We start from the raw sequence: 18,783 nt of genomic DNA on the forward strand, positions 1-18,783 counted from the left end.
CATTTCTTGAAAACCCGGCCCATCAGACAGCCCAGTTCTCTAACAGTCACATCCTTGCAATAATCCCTGTGTATTAGGACTTCCAAATGCCACCATTATAGACAGAAAAACACAAAGAGGAAGAGAACACCTAAGGCTATCTACAAAGTGGGACAGGCAGGATGGGAAACTGGCTGGGATGGGAAACTGCACGGGAGGACTTCTCTCCTCTTTCAGGAGACAGCATGATGGTTTTAGCCCTTCTTAACAAAGCGAGTGGGAGGACGAATTCAGATGAGGACACTCTCCTCCGCTACAGGAAAAGAAGAGGCCAGCATTTCCCCTGAGAAACAAATCAGCTGCTTACAACTGGCTAGAAAATAGCTTCCACCACAATTTCAGCCCAGAAAACGGAGTCCCTTACTTAGGGAGGCCACGTTCCTTGCGTTTTCCAGCATAACCTCTCGATACAGGGTTTTTTGCTCAAAATCCAGCAGGGCCCACTCCTCCACAGAGAAAAACACAGCTACATCCTCAAAGGAGATAGAATTCTGAAACAGAAACAACACATTCTACGAATCTCCCTATTAAGAAACAGTTGAATAATGTATATGCAATTTTTTTTCCTTAAAGAACAAATCCTGCTTAGGACAATAAGTGACTTCCCTGGGGAAAGTGGGCTTTGCTCCAAGCCTCTGACTGAAAATACATCTGGGATAAAGTTTTGTTTGTTTGGCTAATTCTAAGCTATGTAATGTGTAGCTATGTAACTTGTTGTACACGCTTCCACAGACTCCAAGGACACAGGTGAAACATCAAACTACCTAGTTATAGTGGAGGCTGAGAAGAAGAAAATTAAATATACTTTTGCATGACTGGTTAAGGATAAAAATGAATCTTGATATGCTTTTACAGATCAAAGCATAGTTCAAGGAAGGACAGACCTGAAGGATGACTAGAAAAAGAGTAGATGTTGACTACATAGTATAAATATAAGCTTAAGAGGAAGCTTATGTGTCCTCTTAAGCAGAACACCTTAAACTACAGTGAATAAGAATTTTAATACGTTACACCACAGAACAATAAACTACAGTAGCCTCACTCACCCCGTCACCCTGATTTCTTTCTAGTTTTAACTTCCATACCTGCATGCAATGTACTGAGACAATTTTTAACCTGTGTTCTTTGAGACTGCTGAAGCAGTAATATTACATGCTCAGATATTACATGGTTGAGACCATAATTACAGTATAAAGTACATCCATTCAGCATCCGGGGGAACAGGGCGGCTTTGTATCGTAAGATGGTTCCTCGTGAAATACTGACCTCCACACATGCAGCCCTAGGTGACTTCCTATCAAAGTACCAGGAAGCTGCTCATGAAAGGGGATCCCCCCGTTTTGGACAGCGCTGGATCTCCCCAAATGACTTTTGCAGTTTGAGGAGGGAAAGATCTTCCTACCTTCATTGGAAGCACAGGAGCTGCTATTCCTCCACTACAGACAATAGATGTTTCAGAAGATACCATCAATGTTGTTCTGGTCACTGGGAGGGAGAAAAAAGCAGAGGAATTGTTTGTTATAAAAGCATCCCTCTATTCTGGAGCCTCAAATTCAGAAAATCCATTCTTGCACACAAATGTGTATGCTGACAAGGGAACAAGCAGGTATGAGTGCCTTGTGGCCAGAGAACAGCCCATCTGGGTTACTGAGATTGATGAAGTTGTGTGAAAGCTGGGAGGTAACAGAAGCCTAGGGATTGGGATTGGGCTGAGAGGCAGTTCTGTGGAGGCAGGAGGGATGGTGGTTACTCAAGTCCAACTCCACACAGGCCAGGTCTATGTACACGACAGAGACTATGAGCTCGGCAGCTTTGCTCATTCTGGAGGTGGCCGGGGAAGAAGGGGGGAACTGGCTGCATCAGGAAGCGAGAAAGGAGGAGTTTCCCCCGTCTTGAAATAGGTGGAGGAATGCTTCCTCTTGAAGAGGACCTCCCTAGAGGTCCTTAGCAGACGATTATTGCCCAGTTCCTACCCATCCCTTCTTAGCAAAGGTCATGGAGGGAGTAGCAGTGTCTCAACTACAAAGTGCTACAGAGGGATTACCTGGTGCCATTTTCATTGGGATTCAGGTGAGACCACTGGAAAGAGCCTGCGTTGGTCTCAATGGTGGATGACCACCACCAGACTTGGACAGCAGAGCGATCCCATTGTGTACTTTTAGATCTCTCAATAGTATGGAATGGAATCGACCATGAGGCCTTCTGGGTTGCCTGCAAAAGTTCCCAGCTGGGGACAGTGAGAGGGTCATGAAGGGGCAACCCCCAACCCAATTTGAGAGTGGAGACCACACAATCTCCTTGAGCAAAGTTTATTAAACTGCAGAGTTAAGAGGCAGCAAGGCAAAAGCTCATATGGTGAACTTGTTTACATAAATGAAAGCAACACCCCTTAGTGACAAATTCCCCCTCTCTAGTAACCCCAATTCCCCCTTTTCATTATTAGCCTTGACTTTGTTTATTCAGCGATCCTGGAGCAGCGATCCGGAATCGAGCCCTTCGGAACCGCCTGAAGGAACGCTCGACTCCGGATCCCCGCAAGCAGATCCCACCCACCCCATGCGGGAGCGCTGAGTCTCCCTCCCCCGTCAGATCCTCGGGGAGACGACCAAGCCTCCGTCGTCCCTCCGCGGGACTCGCCCTTCGGAGACTTTCCGGAGGGTGACGCGAAAACACCGTCAGGAAAAGGCCGCAAAGGGCTCCGGCGGGAGCTCGGGCGACGCGGTCCTGCGGACGGAGGGCGCCGGGGAGCCTCACCTGACGGCCTCTTCCGAGCGGGATCCTCCGGGGAGGGGCCGCCCCCCGCTCCTCCGGGCGGCTCAGCAGCCATGGGGCTCGCCGGCTCCCGGCCCGCGGGAGGGGCCCGCAGAAGACCCTCCCCGGGCAGGAGGCGGAGGCTGGACGCGGAATCTGGGAGCGCCCCCGGAGCAGGGGAGAGGCGGCTCTGCCCCGAGGCTGCCCCGGCCCGACTCCGCCGCCCGAGAGAGGCGCGCGGGGGTTGGGGGGGATGCGCGCCCCGCCTTCCGCGCAGGCCCGCGAGCGCCGCTCTCCCCGCCAGCCGCGCAGCCGCGCAGCCGCAGCCGCGCTCGTGCAGCTCCCGCCCTCCCCGGAAGGGCCTCCGCAAGGCCTCGGAGACTCCGAGGACAGCGAGCCTCTCCCTAGAAGGGCCTCTCGGCCACTTCCGCCCCCCCCCCGCCCAGGTCCTCCAAGAGCCTGGGGACTTTGTACTGCTGACTGGCGAGAGCAGGAGGCGCTTGGCGAGAGGGCGCCAATTCTATTAAGTCTCCCAGTTTCTAGCTTGCTGCCTTAACCACTGTACCAAGCTGGCTCTCATCCTGGTTATATCCTTCTTAAAATGGGCAACTAGAACTTAACAGAGTTCCAGAGATTGTAGATGGATGTAACAATCTTGGCAGTTTGGTTTTCAGGATCCAATCTCCCTCTCAAGTACCAGACACGGAGTTATGCTGCTTTTTTTGGCCCTACGCCAAGATCTTTCTCCAACCCCATCAGTACGTACCTCCATAGAGGGGCTGCTACAACATGCATCGTGTCCCACTTCCTTAATTAGAGCCACATTCTAAGCCCTCTTAGACCTTACAGAAAAGCACAGGAGCAGGGATGAGGCACACTCCCCCAGGTCCAGAGTTAGGATTAAGGATTTGGCTGCGTTCAAATACATTCAGAACCATGCCTGCAGCCATTCATACCTCCCCCCCGGCCCTTCCATTTCAAGTATGGACCCTCTTCTCAGTGAATGCGAGGAAACACCCTTTCTCCAATTTACCGATGATCATCTGGGGGGGGGGAAGTAATCTCCCTCCTTATAACTGGCATTCTTGTCTCACCAGTTTATGTATAAATGTTAGTAAGCTCGAGTTAAGCATGTTGGAGATTTTACACTGCAAAAGTGTATTTAGAGAGAAAGAAGGAGATATGGAGATTGACATTCATATAAAAGATTTCTGGAGACTTGTCCTGGAGAGAAAGGAAAAAAAAGGTAATCTTTACTTAGAAAGTTAACACGGTGATAGCAAAGCCAAGTTTGCCTTAGAGCCGGCATGGTGTTTTCTTCGTCAAGAAGAGTAAATACAAGAGAAGTGGAAATGTTGACACCCATCACAAATAGAGCCTACTCAATAGGAGGCATATTCTTGGAGATACGCACATTAAGCATCTGGATGCAAAGGAAGGTCGGAGCGCAGAGTCCTGGCACTGTCCCTAGTGCCCGTAGTGGTCCAAAATCACTTCGTGATTGCAATGCGAAGTCTTCCAAAAAGGCCACATTCAGCGCAGGGTATGGACAAATCCTTGGCATCCCAGCTTGTTTCAAGTAGCCAGTGGTAGCGAACTCTTGCAAGACTTTTCCTGTCCTCTCCTTGATCCCCTCTGAGGACACCACACTTCTCTCCTCTTGTCCTCACCAGCCAGTTGTTCGTTCCGATCTTCCATCCACCACCAGCAGATTATAATCAACAGCTCAGGACTGCAGTCTTTTCAGTTCCTTTGCGCACTCAATGCATTCGTATGTTTCTACCCTTTGTACATCTTTTTATGCAAAAGATCCCACTGCTTCCAAGGCACTTTTCACACTCCAGGCATTTATATGGTTTCATCCTTCCATGGGTATAAAGTGAATGATTGTGTGAAAATCCCTTCTGCGCTTGAGTCACATACGCAGTTTCTCCCCAGTATGTGTTCCCTTTATCTCTTTTTGTGAATCTTCTGCCTGCTTCTGTCAGGGCATGTTCAAAACATGGTGTTATGCTTGGTATCGGACTGATGTAAGATCTGCCATAGGCTTCCCTTTTGCCCTCCATGGTGCAGAAAGTACACCTGAAACCTTTGGGGAAGATCATTTAGAGTCTCAGGGTGGGGCACCATCAGCTCTACTGCTCCAGATTCAGTTCCAAGGAAACAGGAGGGACTCTTGTACGCTGCCTCTGTTCAATAACAGACTTGATGAGGGAGATCAGGTTCATTTAATTTCGATCTGAGAAGATGGAAGCGCTGATGGACTTGGACCTGGGAACTGAGCTTCAGCCTCCTTTCCATGAGGAAGCTGTCCCTTGAAAAAAAGTGGTTCTCAATCTGGGTGTGTTCATTCATCCTCAGTTGTCCTTGCATTTGCAGACAGCTCTAAGAAAAGGGAAGCCTTGGAGAAAATGGGAGGGAGAGCCATCTGGGTGGAAGGTCCCATCTCTTGAGAACCTGGCCCATCAGACAGCCCAATTCTCTAGCAGTCACATATTTGTGATGATCCCTGTGTGTTTGTTAGGACTTTCAAATGCCATCATTATAGACAGAAAAACATAAAGAGGAGTTAAGGAAGAATTAGGGGAAACATCCAGTTCTTTTATTAATCCTAAACAGCATATTTGCAATGGATCCTTTCTCCAGGATCCTCTGCCCAGTTCTTGCCCAGATCTCCCCACAGCTCCCAGGTTGAACAGCAGAAGGGCCTTTTCCAGTTCCCTCACTTGTGAAAGGTTGTCTCTCCATTCTTTCTCTATCCTGTCACGCAACTCCAAATTGGTCAGAGGAATCTTGTGGATCACCAAATGCCTTTTCATTTATAGGTTTGTTTCTGTAGCTGCAGGAATGACCACAGCAAGCGATTCAGCCCTCTTTGTCCAAGAGACACTTGTCTGTATGCAAGGACGTAGAAATGGCTTCCAGTTTGTGTATCTGAGATGGAAAAGAAAATGAATTCCAAGAATTAGAAAATGGTGGATTTAACCATTGAACAACACTCATCCCCATGGAAGGAACTATTTTTCTGAGCTGGTATAGGATGGCAGTGGCACTGAGCAGATAGGTCCTGTGTGTCTGTGTATGGTGCAAAATATGGAATTCACTTCCATCAAAGACTTGGAATACCCAATAAATGCATTTCAGAGGATTTTCTATTTTTTTTTCTCACAAAGAAGGGCTTGCTTTTTAAAATCCTAGATCTACACTCACCTACAAGCACAGTTCACACAACATGCCAAACACCAAACAGGTTAACAAATCATAAAACTTCAGTCCACATAAAATGAAATGCCAATGAAATCCTGGCTTGGGAGGTTCCATTTCTCTTTTTTCAGGGTTTGCTTTTCAAGAGCCAAGTCACACTATGACACGCAACCAGGTTTATACAACATGCCGTAAGCCCAAACAGATCCACAAACCGCAGGGGCCGAGTTCACACAAAGCCCAGGGCTTGAAAGAATGTAGCTTGAGATGACGTCCTGGTTCACTCACCCTCCTAAGACATGTTGAACTGCAGAGAATCCAACCCTATTTTAGCCCCATCCAGCACATGGCACAATCTCTGGCATCTCCTTCCTTACAAAGCTTTTCTTCTTTCCTGCTGGAGATTTGCAATGCTAACTCTCCCTCTCCCCCCACTCAGGGGCTCTTCCCAGGAAATGGGATGTGAAGGGCTTCTCAGATTTGTTCCTGGAGGCAACACGGTTGGTCTGGAGCTCTGCTTCCCCCCCTGCTGTTCCATGCATGGAAAGGGATGGCAGGGGAACATGGGATCTGGGTTCTCCCAGGACTCAGAAGATTGAACCTGGATGAGGGCTTGGCATGTATCTCTTCCTTCTCCATCATGAGAACCCTCTGCCTCCCTTTGCATCGGAAGAAGCCCCCCACTCATCCAGGGCCACATCTGGATCTCTCCCCGTAAGACTTTCCTGCAGGCTTTTTGCTGCCTGTGAAGCTCAAAAAGTTAAAGAAAGAGAGAGTGCAGCATCCTAGAGAGGCAAGATGTAGTGATGTCACTCCCTTCCCACCCTCCCTGGAAAGCCACCTCTGGCATTCGCCCTCCAGTGGCCCAATGCTGAAGTGCATGGTGTTCCCTTCTGTTTGCAGAAGGAGCCCTCTGGTGGATTCTGTATGCAATACACGTGCTCATGCAAAAAGGGGAGAAGGGGTGCATTTTCCATGGGGGGGCCAGGAGAAAGGAGGCTGTTGTGTCCCCCCTGATCGGGAAGCTTCTCAATCCAGCTATTTACGACAAGTTTAGAATGTCTCCAGCCTTCCATTTTTAAGAAAGGTTCTGGAAGGTTCTGGAGAAAGTCGCATCCCTGTGTACAGGGAGCAGAGGGAACAAAGGAACAGACAGGAAATGGAATTCAGCATTTTTCTTACTCCAGAGACTCAAAATAATCCTGCCTTGATTCTGCAACCTATAAAAGAAGTCAGCGGGAAACTGACAGGCTTTCAAGATTCTGTTCTTGTGCTCCATGACAATATCGTGGAGCTCCAATAGGCTTTGTAGTGTCCAATTCCTGACCTGGCTTGCCTGAAAGGGCTAATGCTCTGCAACTGCAGAGAGTCTTATTGGAAGCAGATGATTTGGCTCCTTGGGAATCAGTTTCCAGATGAGATACAGCATGGAAATTGCACTGGTTGGACTTATGGATGACTTATGGAGAGACTAGGATTGGGGGAGTGCAGCCCTCCTTGATCTCTCAGTGGCTTTCAGTACCCCTGACCATGGCCTTCTTCTGCAACATCTCTGAGGGAATGCACTGTTTTGCAGTGGTTCTCCTCCTTCCTGAGGTTGTGATGGTGGAAGAGAGATCTCTCCAGAGACATCTATTCTGTGCGTGCTCCAGGGATCTCTCCACTTAACACTCCCTTTTAAGATCTACATGGGACTGCTGTGGGAGGTCATCTGTTGGCCTAGAGTCTGGTATCCTCAATATACCCAGTTATTTTTCACATCCCCAGGCCAAACAGGTGAGATGGTGGAAGTGCTGACTTAGAGACTGTCAGAGTCTGAATGGGAAGCAACAGGCTGAGTGAATTTCTGCAAAATGGAGTAGTTCTGGGTTTGTAGATGTTACGATTCCAGGGAAATTCCATCTTTGACTTTGGACAGAGATGTACCAATGAATGATCCACCATTTGGGGTTTCTCCTAGACTCACTGAGAAGCCCTGCTCACAGTCACTCATTACCTAATCACGACAGTGCAGTTCTTGATATAAGAGAGGCTGCAGGAAGGAGGAGGAGGAAATCCATCTGAAGTGAGTCCTCTGCCTTTGCAGATGTAGGCTAAAGAAAACTGGGAGAGAGATTAAACCACCCAGTTGGACAAAAAACCATTTGAAGGGCAAGAAAAACTCCAAGCTGCAGAAAACCTTTGTTCTTGGGTAAGCTTCTCCACATAATTGCACTCTTCAACCTATTACCCGTTATGTGGGGTGCCGCAGGTTCGGTGCTCTCCCCCCTCCTATTTAACATCTACGTGAGGCCGCTGGGCGAGCTCATCCGTCGCCATGGGGTGAGGTATCATCACTATGCTGATGATACCCAATTATACATCTCTGCCCCTGGCAAATTAAGTGATGCTGTGAATGTCTTATCACGGTGCCTGGAGGGTGTGAGGGTTTGGATGGTGTACGAAACAAAGCGTAACAAACTTTTTCTGGGTTGATCAGCAGTAAAACTTTGTTTCAAGCGTTTGCAAAGGCTGGTGGACTCCTCAGCATCAAAGTAGGAAGCCACACCCACCTACAGATCTCAGCATAATTTACACATTTCTATCCCGTCGCTCAATCACTATCCTGTTTTGTTATTGGTCAGGCTTACATTCTTGTCCAGTATTACACATGCAAGACATGTAATTTAATATTCACTAGTTTAGTGCTCATGCTCAGTTCTACTCTTCAGCTGAAGGCTTTGGTTAGTTGATAAAAACTTCATTTAGATACTTTTAGTGAGTTCTAATACAGCGTTCTATTCATCCCTTATCTCTAGCTAGCGTCAACCTACGTTAACTCACCTAGAAGAAGAAGAGGCTTCTTTATTTTAGAAGGAAGACCTTTCTGTTCCAGCTACCTCCTGCTTTTGTTGCAACCAATCTTAAATGTGCTCACACAGCAGGACAAAAGAAAATTATTTCTTTGTCTGTTTAGGTTACATTATGCTCTTTCCCAGAAAGCCCCCCTTTTCTCAGATAGAAATTTTTCTATCTGACCTTTTTATAAAACAATTGAAATTTCCTTGTTAATGTCGGTCAAATAAAAGCTACCTTTTTGTCACTAATAACTATTACTTCTTTTTAGCATTTCTCACAATGGGTAACAACAGGCTTCAACTGAACCCTGGCAAGACTGAGTGGCTGTGGGTTTTGGGGCCTTCTGGTGCTAGGGCTATGCCATCTTTGGTACTGAATGGGGTTGCACTGCCCCAGACAGACCCTGTGCACAATCTGGGGGTCCTCCTGGACTCACGACTCCTGCTTGAAGAGCGGGTGGCAGTAGTGGCTAGGAGGGCCTTTGCACAGCTTCATGTTGTGCACCAGTTGTGCCCATTCCTAGATCAGAGGGACCTGATCACTGTCACTCATGCCCTGGTCACCACCCATTTGGATTTCTGTAATGCAGTCTACATGGGGCTGCCCTTGAAGAGTACTTGGAAGCTTCAGCTGGTGGAAAATGCAGCAGCACAGGCAGTTATGTGTGCCCCTAGGGCGATACATGTTACACCTCTGCTCTGCAAGCTGCACTGGTTGTCAGTTTGCTTCTGGGTCGAATTCAAGGTGCTGGTTTTGACCTTGAAAGCCCTTTATGGCATAGGGCTGGGTTACCTGAGGGACCACCTCTCCCCGATTACATCTGCCCGTCCCATCAGGTCTGGCAGAGAAGGCATGCTGTGGATCCTGTCTGCCAGAGAATTTCATTGGGCAGGTCCCAGGAGGCGGGGCTTCTCTGCCACGGCATCCATCTTGTGGAATCTTCTCCCCCTAGAAGTGAAGTTAGCTCCATCCCTCTTAACGTTCCGCAAGTCCCTCCAGACCTGGCTATGTGATCAGGCCTGGGGCTCCCAGGGGACCGGGGAGATTTTACGATGGCTCCCTTATTCATTTGTATTATTTATTTAATTTTATCCTCCCCTATTTTTATCCTCTCCTATTTTACAGTTTTTTATTTGTAATTATTTTTATGTATTTATTCTTTTTAATTGTTGTACTCCATCCAGAGTCACCTTGTGTGAGGTGAGCTATATAAATACGATAGATGGATGGATGGATGGATGGATGGATGGATGGATGGATGGATGGATGGATGGGCGGGCGGGCGAACGGACAGACAGACAGACAGACAGACAGACATTTGGTTATTGTTTAGTTAAATTATAGTTCTTGAAAGGACTATCCTGTAATCTCCTTGATTCTCTGCATCCATTTCTCTTTTGTTTTCCCTTTCGTCTCCTTCCTTCATCCATGCTGGGCATTAATTATTTTTTTCTAGTTAATCATTTATTCTCGTCACTTTCTGCAGACTGACCATCGCTTCAGAACTGGAGACCCTTCTTGGGCTTTCGAGGTTTAAGCCAATTTAGGATCTTTGTCCCCAGGGGGACAGCCACCACAGAAGACAACCACAGAATGCATTTCAGCAACGACTGCATAGGTTGATGGAGTCCAAGTCCCAGGAGAACGGCCCCTTTAGCGCACGTCTCAGTTCCAGCACCACCTTTGTTTTCTGCTCTGACTCCTTCCGGGCCCTTAGGGTTATTAATAATAATCATTGGCTTATTATTAATAATGAGCTCTGGATCTTTTACGAAGCCTGCTGAGTCTGTGTGTGTACCCATGGATTTTCTGAAACAAACAGCAAGGATCTGTGTCCTGTGGCAGCTACTACAAAGGCATCTTGTTGCCCTCCTGTTTTAGGGAGGCTGTTTAGTATCTGCTATTCACTTGTCATTGTTTGAAGCGTGTGTGTTGTTTTCATGCCATATCAAACAACTTCCCTTCTCTGCCACCCTAAGAAAGCTGCGTGAGGATAAGCGAGAAGCTCTCACCTCTGCTGGCCAGGGTTGTTTGTTTGATTTCTCAGCTGCCTGGGAGGAATTGAAGGCTGCCCATGTCCCAGTGGGCCGTGCTTGTTGGGACTTGCGTGAAATTGTGTCTGTTCTCCTTAACCTGGGATTCTATCTTCTTCTCCTTCTCCTTGTTATTGAATACGCAAGAAAAACGGTAAAGCATGTTGCTTTTGAATTGAAGGAAGCTAATGAATGTCATGGAAAACATTTGTGTGGGGCTTAGGAAAAGGTGTTCAGGAAACTGTGTGAACCCATTGGTTGCAAGCTCGAAAAATGTGGGAAACCCTGCGCTCGGTTTAGATGTGTGGCTCATGAGTGAGTGGCTAGGTGCCTGATGTCTCTCCAGAATAGCTTCAGCACTCAGACAAAAATTTGTGGTGGCATCTGGCTTTGGGCTCCATGTTTACATGCCCTAACTCCAAGCTGAGGCTCTTTGCCCCATCCAATGCCCCCACTTTACCCTTTTCCTGTTGAGACACCTATTTGCCTCAGCTTTTGCAGGATGTGCTCTCATCTTGCATGCTAGTTACATAGTTGGAGGTCAGGACCAATGGGGGAGGAAAATGAATGACAGACAGAGGGAGAATGCAAGGCCTCCACATACAACCGATGGGAGCTGACCTCTCATCCCCCCTTCAGGACATCTGCACTACTATTACAAACGGTGCTTTATGACTTCCTGAGATATGCTCCTTGCTTTGCAAGCCTCGTATTCATCGCAATCCAATCTTTTAAGTTTGCACCAAGATTTCACTGTGAGTCTGTACCTGTGCAGAGCGCAAACCTTGTGAGATTGAGATTCATTGACTTGATACTGGAGCTGCTGCTTCTTGACTGGCTGGGCACCCAGGAGAAACTGACTTGAAATTACAAGGATTAAAAAGGATAATTGGGGTGGGGGGAAAAGGATTGGATGTTGAAGAAACTTCTACATTGAGAAAGACTGGTCCATTGTCTTTAAAGCATGCCTTATTTTTAAGCTCACGACCATTGCAAGTAAATAAAGAAAATATTCCAACAGAAGTAGAAGGAAAGAATCCCTCTAACTTATTGCCTGTCTAAGAAAGGTGGTGGCATCTCCAGGATGTCACAGTTTCTAGATCTTCCTCTTATTAATGTCTAGGAACCATCTGTGAACTTGTGAACATTGAGAAAAATCTTTGTGGGGATCAAAACTCGCTTTCCTCAAGAATAGCCACTCTGGTCACTTCAGGTAAGAAAAGGTGAAGTGACATTCCATGGATCATGGGGGACATTATGGCCAAACAGGCAGCTGGATGCTGGATCCAGACTGCCGAAAATTCTCTCCAGATGTAGGAGAGATATTGAGATTACTCAGATAGGACAACCCCCTCACTCAAGGAAGAATTAACCACTGCTAGAATCCACTCACACAACACCCCCTAGGCCACTAACAAATCAGGAGGGGCATGGATCTAAAGAGCAGGTTGGTGAGCTCATAGTCCTAAGGACCCTGTCTACTTCCTCAGGTCCAACAGGTTCACACCATTCCCAGATAACTTGCCCAGTTATCTGGGAATGGTGTGAATCTGCGTGACTCCCACTACAGGCATCTCCTCTGGACCTGCAACAAGTCCAGCATCCAACTGCGAGCAAATCCAAGTGACTTTGTCAGACAGATCCAGAGCAAATTCCTCCACACGCCCCTGCAAAAGGTTCCCCAAGCACCCTTTACCCAAGAGGGCTCATGTCACCTGAAGCAGGGCTCCGGGGAAGCTATCTGCGGACCCAATAAGGGTGGAGAAGTATTGACTCTTCGCCACCTTTACCGCCACAAGGTAGGCTTTAATAGTGGCTCTAACCAGCGTCTGGTCGAGTTCATTCCCTGTAGAATGCCAGCGACGCTCCAGACATCTCTTCTCGTTTCATCTTCCTCAGCTCCTGTGAACCATAGGTGTGATCTGATCTAAAACCTCAGCCACCTTCTTATTCCAGGTGGCAGCCAAGGCTTTGGATGGACCATGCAGCAGACCAACAGGAACAACCCCCAGCTCCCTCTGAAACCCATCCAGCTCCCTCAGTCCCCAGGGGTAGACCAATCTAATGGGTCCAGCCTCCTTGCAGTGGATAGTGGCACTAGAGAATCCCATGGAAATCAGGGTCCAATCTGACCATAAGGGAGACACCAAAAGCTCCCCCAATTTCAGATCTCATAGCCACTGCTCTGACAGGAACCCCAGATCTGGTGTGTGACGACTGATTTTGTAGATTTTGTATCATTTTGTGTGGAACCTGCATTCATGTCCTTTTCCATCACGATGGCCACAAACTCTCAAGCTACCTCAGATCCCACTTCTAGAGAAGGCAGGTTGAAGTCCCCCAGAACCATAAGTCTGGGTAACCCCACTGCCAACCCAGAAATAGAGTCAAAGAACTCAGGCAGGAAGGTTGCTATGCAGCAATGAGGCTGGTACAACAGCAACAATCCCAACTGATTCCTAGAGCCCAATTTAATGAACAGGATTTCACATCCAGTGACCTGTGGTGCAGCAGATGCTCGCCCTGAAAGAAGAGATTCCCCGATGACAATCACTACACCCCCACCCCTGCCCTGGAGTCTCGGCTGATGCCGTACTGAAACCCAGCTGGGCATACCTACGAAAGGGCAACCCCCTCTTCCAGACCCAGCCAGATCTCGGTGATACACACCAGGTCAGCCCTCTCATCAATCATTAGATCACTGATGAGGGAGGCCTTATTACAGACTGACCTGGCATTCAGAAGCAACAGCCGGAAGCCACTGAAAGTCTGCTGATGTTGGGCAAAATCCTGGGGATTCTGGTTGATCTCATGAATGCCAAAAGCAAGGGCAGAAGGAACCAGCATGAATTATTCCCTTTCTTGCATTAAAAAGAAAACCACAAACCTACAAGTCATCTTTAATACTCATGTTAGTCGATCCTGTGGTTAAGCTGTGTTGGATCAGATAACCTTTGAGATCCCTCCTAATTACATTCTACTACAGCTACTAGTAGTAATAACACAGCTTTTTCTTCCTCTATAACAGGCAAAATAGATGAACTTTCTCTGAGGATTGTTCATCATGGAAAAGGACATGAATGCAGATTCCACACAAAATGATACAAAACCTACCCGAGATCTACTCACAAAGCTGGTTAGTTAAACAGAAGCACCACGAAGCTTGCCGGCAGAATCGAATCTGTTCTTGGTGACACAATCCCACTGAGGTAGAGATAATGGTACACCCCATCCTGATCCTTGGTGAAATCAAGGGGGCATTTTCCCCCACTGACTCCACTGGGAAGCAGAAGCCAAAGACGATGAAGGTGAGGGGTGGAGATCTTAGGAGAGAAGCATGAATAGATCTTTCAGAAAAGCCCTGTCCATGAAAAAAAATAAGATGTTTTTAACTATCTTGAAGGAGAAACAACAGAGAGAAAAAAAAGGAAGACTTGCTGCACTGGAAAAAGGCAAGAACAAAACTTGGCTGGCTGATTTGATTGGATGGAATTTAGTGATTACACGTAGTTCTTGACTTATGACAATTGGGACTGAAACTTCCATTGCTAAGCGATGCAGTCGTTAAGTGAGTCACACCAATTTTACTACCTTTTTACTGGTCATTAAGCAAATCACGTGGTCATTAAGTGAATCTGGCTTCCCCCATTGACATTGCTTGTTGGAAGCTCATTGGAAAGGTCGCAAATGGTGAATATGTGACCCCAGGATGCTGCTACCATTGCAAATACATGCCGTTTGCCAAGTGCCTGATTTTGATCACGTGACAGTGGGGATGGTGCAATGTCATAACTGTGAGGACTGGTCGTCACTTTTTTCGGTACCATCATAAATTTGAATGATTGTTAAATGAATGGCCATAAGTTGAGGACTACGTGTAATTTTTCTGGTTTGTAATGATAATCACAATCATATGTGGTTCAGGTGCTGGACTAGTCTCCCTTAGGCATGGATGTTGGCTGGGAGACTTTGGTCCTGTCATTCTCTCAGCCAACCTACCTCACAGGGCAGTGGTTGTGGGAAAAATAGAGAGGGTATTTACCTTGAGTGCTGATGCCCTTTTTAAAGGGAGGGCTTGCCTTGGCACCCATGGCCGGCTGAGCCAAGTAATCAGCCATCTTTCATCACAAGGTATTTTCTTTTCTAACTCAGAAAAACGTACATTGGATCAATCAGTAATGGTTCATACTCTCCTCTAAATCAGAGAATCTCTGCTTTGGATGGGATTCCTAAGTACTTATGGGGCTGGACTTCAACCCAAACCCTGGACACAACCATGGCTTCATAATTAAGTGGAGAGTATTATTTCGGATCTAGGGAAGAAAACCTTTTATCTCCCCCTTTGTAACTCTGGAACATTGCCGGTATTCCTCTCCTGCCCCACTGAATGTGTTAAAAGTGCATTTAGAGAGAATGATTGAAGATAGGAGACTGACACTTTGTAAAACAATTCTGGAGACTAGTCCATGAAAGAAAGAAAACCAAAAGATACACCTTTATTCAGGAAGTTACATGGCGGCAGCAAAACCGAGGTTGCCCATCTGTGCCTTAGAACCTGCATGGCATTTTCTTCATCCCAAGAGAGCAAGGAAGCCAGAAGAGTAAATACAATACTGAAAGTGCTGACAGCCCTCATAATTAACAGTCTGTTCAAGAGGAGGTGTAATATGAGAGATGAAGATTACACATTTGGCTGCAAAGAGAGCAAAGTCAAAGTGCAGAGTCCCTCTAATGTCTTTATGTTTGGTGCTTCTAGTGGCCAATAAATTGAGAGATGCAAAAAGCGAATGGTGCCAACGTAGGGTCTTCCAAGAAAGACTAGATTCAGGGCACTGTATGGACAAATGCTCAACATCGCTCAGGTAATCAGTTGTAGTTATTCTTCTCCATTCTCTTCGCCATCATTTCTTCTTATCTTCCATTCACTAACATTTCATTTCTCTGTGGTAATAAAAAACTTAGGACTCTAGTTTCCAAAATATTTGACACACAATTTATTTATGCGGTTCTATTCTGTTTTTTATTGGTTTCTCTTGAATGAATTTTTCTATGCTCATAAAGTGATTGATGTTGAGTAAATCTCTTTCCACACACCATACATTTATATGATTTCTCACCTGTGTGGATCTTTTTATGGGAAGTGAGGGAACTTGACTCAGTGAAGCATTTTCCACACTCCATGCATTTATATGGTTTCTCCCCAGTGTGGATTCTGTTATGTGCAGCATAATTATGTTTTTCACTGAAGCTCTTTCCACATTCCTTGCATTCATACGGTTTCTCCCCAGTGTGGATCCTTTTATGGGAAGGAAGGTGTTTTGCAGAACGGAAGCTCTTTCCGCACTCCAGACATTTATATGGTTTCTCCCCAGTGTGGATTCTGTTATGTACAATATACTGATATTTTTGTCTGAAGCGCTTTGCACAGTTCTTGCATTCATATGGTTTCTCCCCAGTATGGATCCTTTTATGGGAATTAAGAGAACTTGAAGCTCTGAAGCTTTTTCCACACTCCAGGCATTTATATGGTTTCTCCCCAGTGTGGATCCTTTTATGGGAAGTGAGGGAACCTGATACAGTGAAGCGTTTTCCACAATCCATGCATTTATATGGTTTCTCCCCAGTGTGGATTCTGTTATGTACAGTATACTGATATTTTTGACTGAAGCTCTTTTGACACTTGAGGCATTCATATGGTTTCTCACCTGTGTGAATCCTATTATGGGAAGTAAGGCTTGTTGCAAATCGGAAGCTCTTTCCACATTCCTTGCATTCATATGGCTTTTCCCCTGTGTGGATCCTTTTATGGGAAGTTAGATAACCTGAATCTCTGAAGCTCTTTCCACACTCTTGGCATTTATATGGTTTTCCTTCCTCTTGTATTCTCTGACATAAAGTAAGAGGAAGGGTCCTTCTGGAGCATTTCCCGCTTTCATTTTGTTTCTCTACAGCATGGCTTCTGCAACACTCGCATAATCCCGATTCATCTCTGAGTATTTTTCTGCGCCCTGTGTACACTCCTTTTTCTTGGTGATCTTCTTTAGCCAAGAAGACACTGACATCTGCACACTGAAAAGTAGAGCATTTTCCTAGCCCCCCTTTTAACTGGATTTCCTCAGGCCTTTGCTTTCCCAACATCCCTTCCGCAACTTCCTTTCCGCCTTTTGGCAAAGGTGCTGCCTCTTGGCCAGAATCCTCCATCTCCCATCCGTCACCTGCTTGGAACAGAAAAAAAGAAAAGGTGACACAAACCGAGGTGCAAAAGGGATCAAGCTCCATTGTTGCATCCCTTATTTTGACATTACCAAAAGTCCCCCCTGAGCTCTTCTTCCCTTTATCTCTTTTTGTGATCCTTCTGCCTGCTTCTGCCAGGGCGTGTTCGAAACACGGTCGGATGCTTGGTATCAGGTTGATGTAAGATCTGCCATAGACTTCCCTCTTGAAACCTTTGGGGAAGATCATTTCGAGTCTCAGGGTGGGGTACCATCAGCTCAACTGCTCCTTCAGATTCAGTTCCAAGGAAGCACGAGGTGATGAACAAGAATGAAGTACCTCCCAAATAACTAAGACTTGTAAGGATGCTTATAGAAAAATAAAATGATGTAGGACTGAACACAGATTTGGGCTAGGACAACAGAGGGACTCTTGTATGTTGCTTCTGTTCAATAATCAACCGTTGCTGGGGAGATGGGTGACATGCAAAATTAATAATAATAATAATAATAATAATAATAATAATAATAAATAAATAAATAAATAAATAAATAAATGACATGATGAGGCAGAACAGGTTCATTTAATTTCGATCTGAGAAGGTGGAAGTACTGATGGACTTGGACCTGGGAACTGAGCTTTAGCCTCCTTGCCATGAGGAAGCTCTCCCTTGAAAAAACTGGTTCTCAGTCTTGGTATGTTCATTCACCCCTTCGTGGATCACTACCTTGTCATGGTGAAGGGGCTTGCATAACACAGTGAAGCCATGAGCTATACTGTGCAGGGCCACCCAAGACGGACAGGTCATGAGAGAGTTCTGACAAAATGTGGTCCACTGGAGAAGGAAATGGCAACCCACTCCAGTATCCTTGCCAAGAAAACCCCATGGACAATGTTAAAAGGCTAAAAGATATGACGCCGGAAGATGAGCCCCTCAGGTCGGAAGGTGTCCAATATGCTACTGGGGAAGAGTGGAGGGCAATTCCAAGTAGCTCCAGAAAGAGTGAAGCGGCTGGGCCAAAGCCGAAAGGACGTTCAGCTGTGGATGTATCTGGAAGCGAACAGAAGGTCCGATGCTGTAAAGAACAATATTGTATAGGTACCTGGAATGTAAGATCTATGAACCAAGGCAAGCTGGATGTGGTCAAACATGAGATGACAAGATTGAACATCGACATCTTGGGAATCAGCAAACTGAAATGGACGGGAATGGGTGAATTTAATTCAGGTGACCATTATATCTACTACTGTGGGCAAGAAACCCTTAGAAGAAATGGAGTTGCACTATTAGTCAATAAGTGAGTGGGAAAGGCAGTAATGGGGTACAACCTCAAAAACGACAGAATGATCTCAGTGCATATCCAAGGCAAACCATTCAACATCACAGTAATCCAAGTCTATGCCCCAACCACTGATGCTGAAGAAGCTGAAGTTGACCGGTTCTATAAAGACCTAGACCTTCTAGGTCTTTATAGAACCTTCTAGAATTAGCACCTTCTAGAACTAGCACCAAAAAAAGATGTCCTTTTCATCATAGGGGATTGGAATGCTAAAGTAGGAAGTCAAGGAGTTTTTGGAATAACAGGCAAGTTTGGCCTTGGAGTACAAAATGAAGCAGGGCAAAGGCTAATAGAGTTCTGTCAAGAGAACAAGCTAGTCATAGCAAACACTCTTTTCCAACAACACAAGAGACGACTCTACACAT

The 18,783-nt window shown here is 46.3% G+C and overlaps 1 protein-coding gene across 1 annotated transcript in view; it reads right to left on the minus strand.

Annotated features, from left to right (window-relative positions):
- Positions 1–18,783, minus strand: part of LOC103062992 (uncharacterized) — a 28,285-nt gene that overhangs the window by 2,832 nt on the left and 6,670 nt on the right. The window contains 4 exon segments of the mRNA XM_088151206.1: positions 404–530; positions 1,442–1,524; positions 2,794–3,289; positions 15,870–17,083. Coding sequence (XP_088007332.1) covers positions 404–530; positions 1,442–1,524; positions 2,794–3,289; positions 15,870–17,083 — 1,920 coding nt within the window.

This window comes from Python bivittatus, unplaced genomic scaffold (genome assembly GCF_059951505.1).
Source record: "Python bivittatus isolate LINGU-HERP-01145 unplaced genomic scaffold, Pbiv_v1 ctg000650_np1212, whole genome shotgun sequence".
Lineage (NCBI taxonomy): Eukaryota > Metazoa > Chordata > Lepidosauria > Squamata > Pythonidae > Python > Python bivittatus.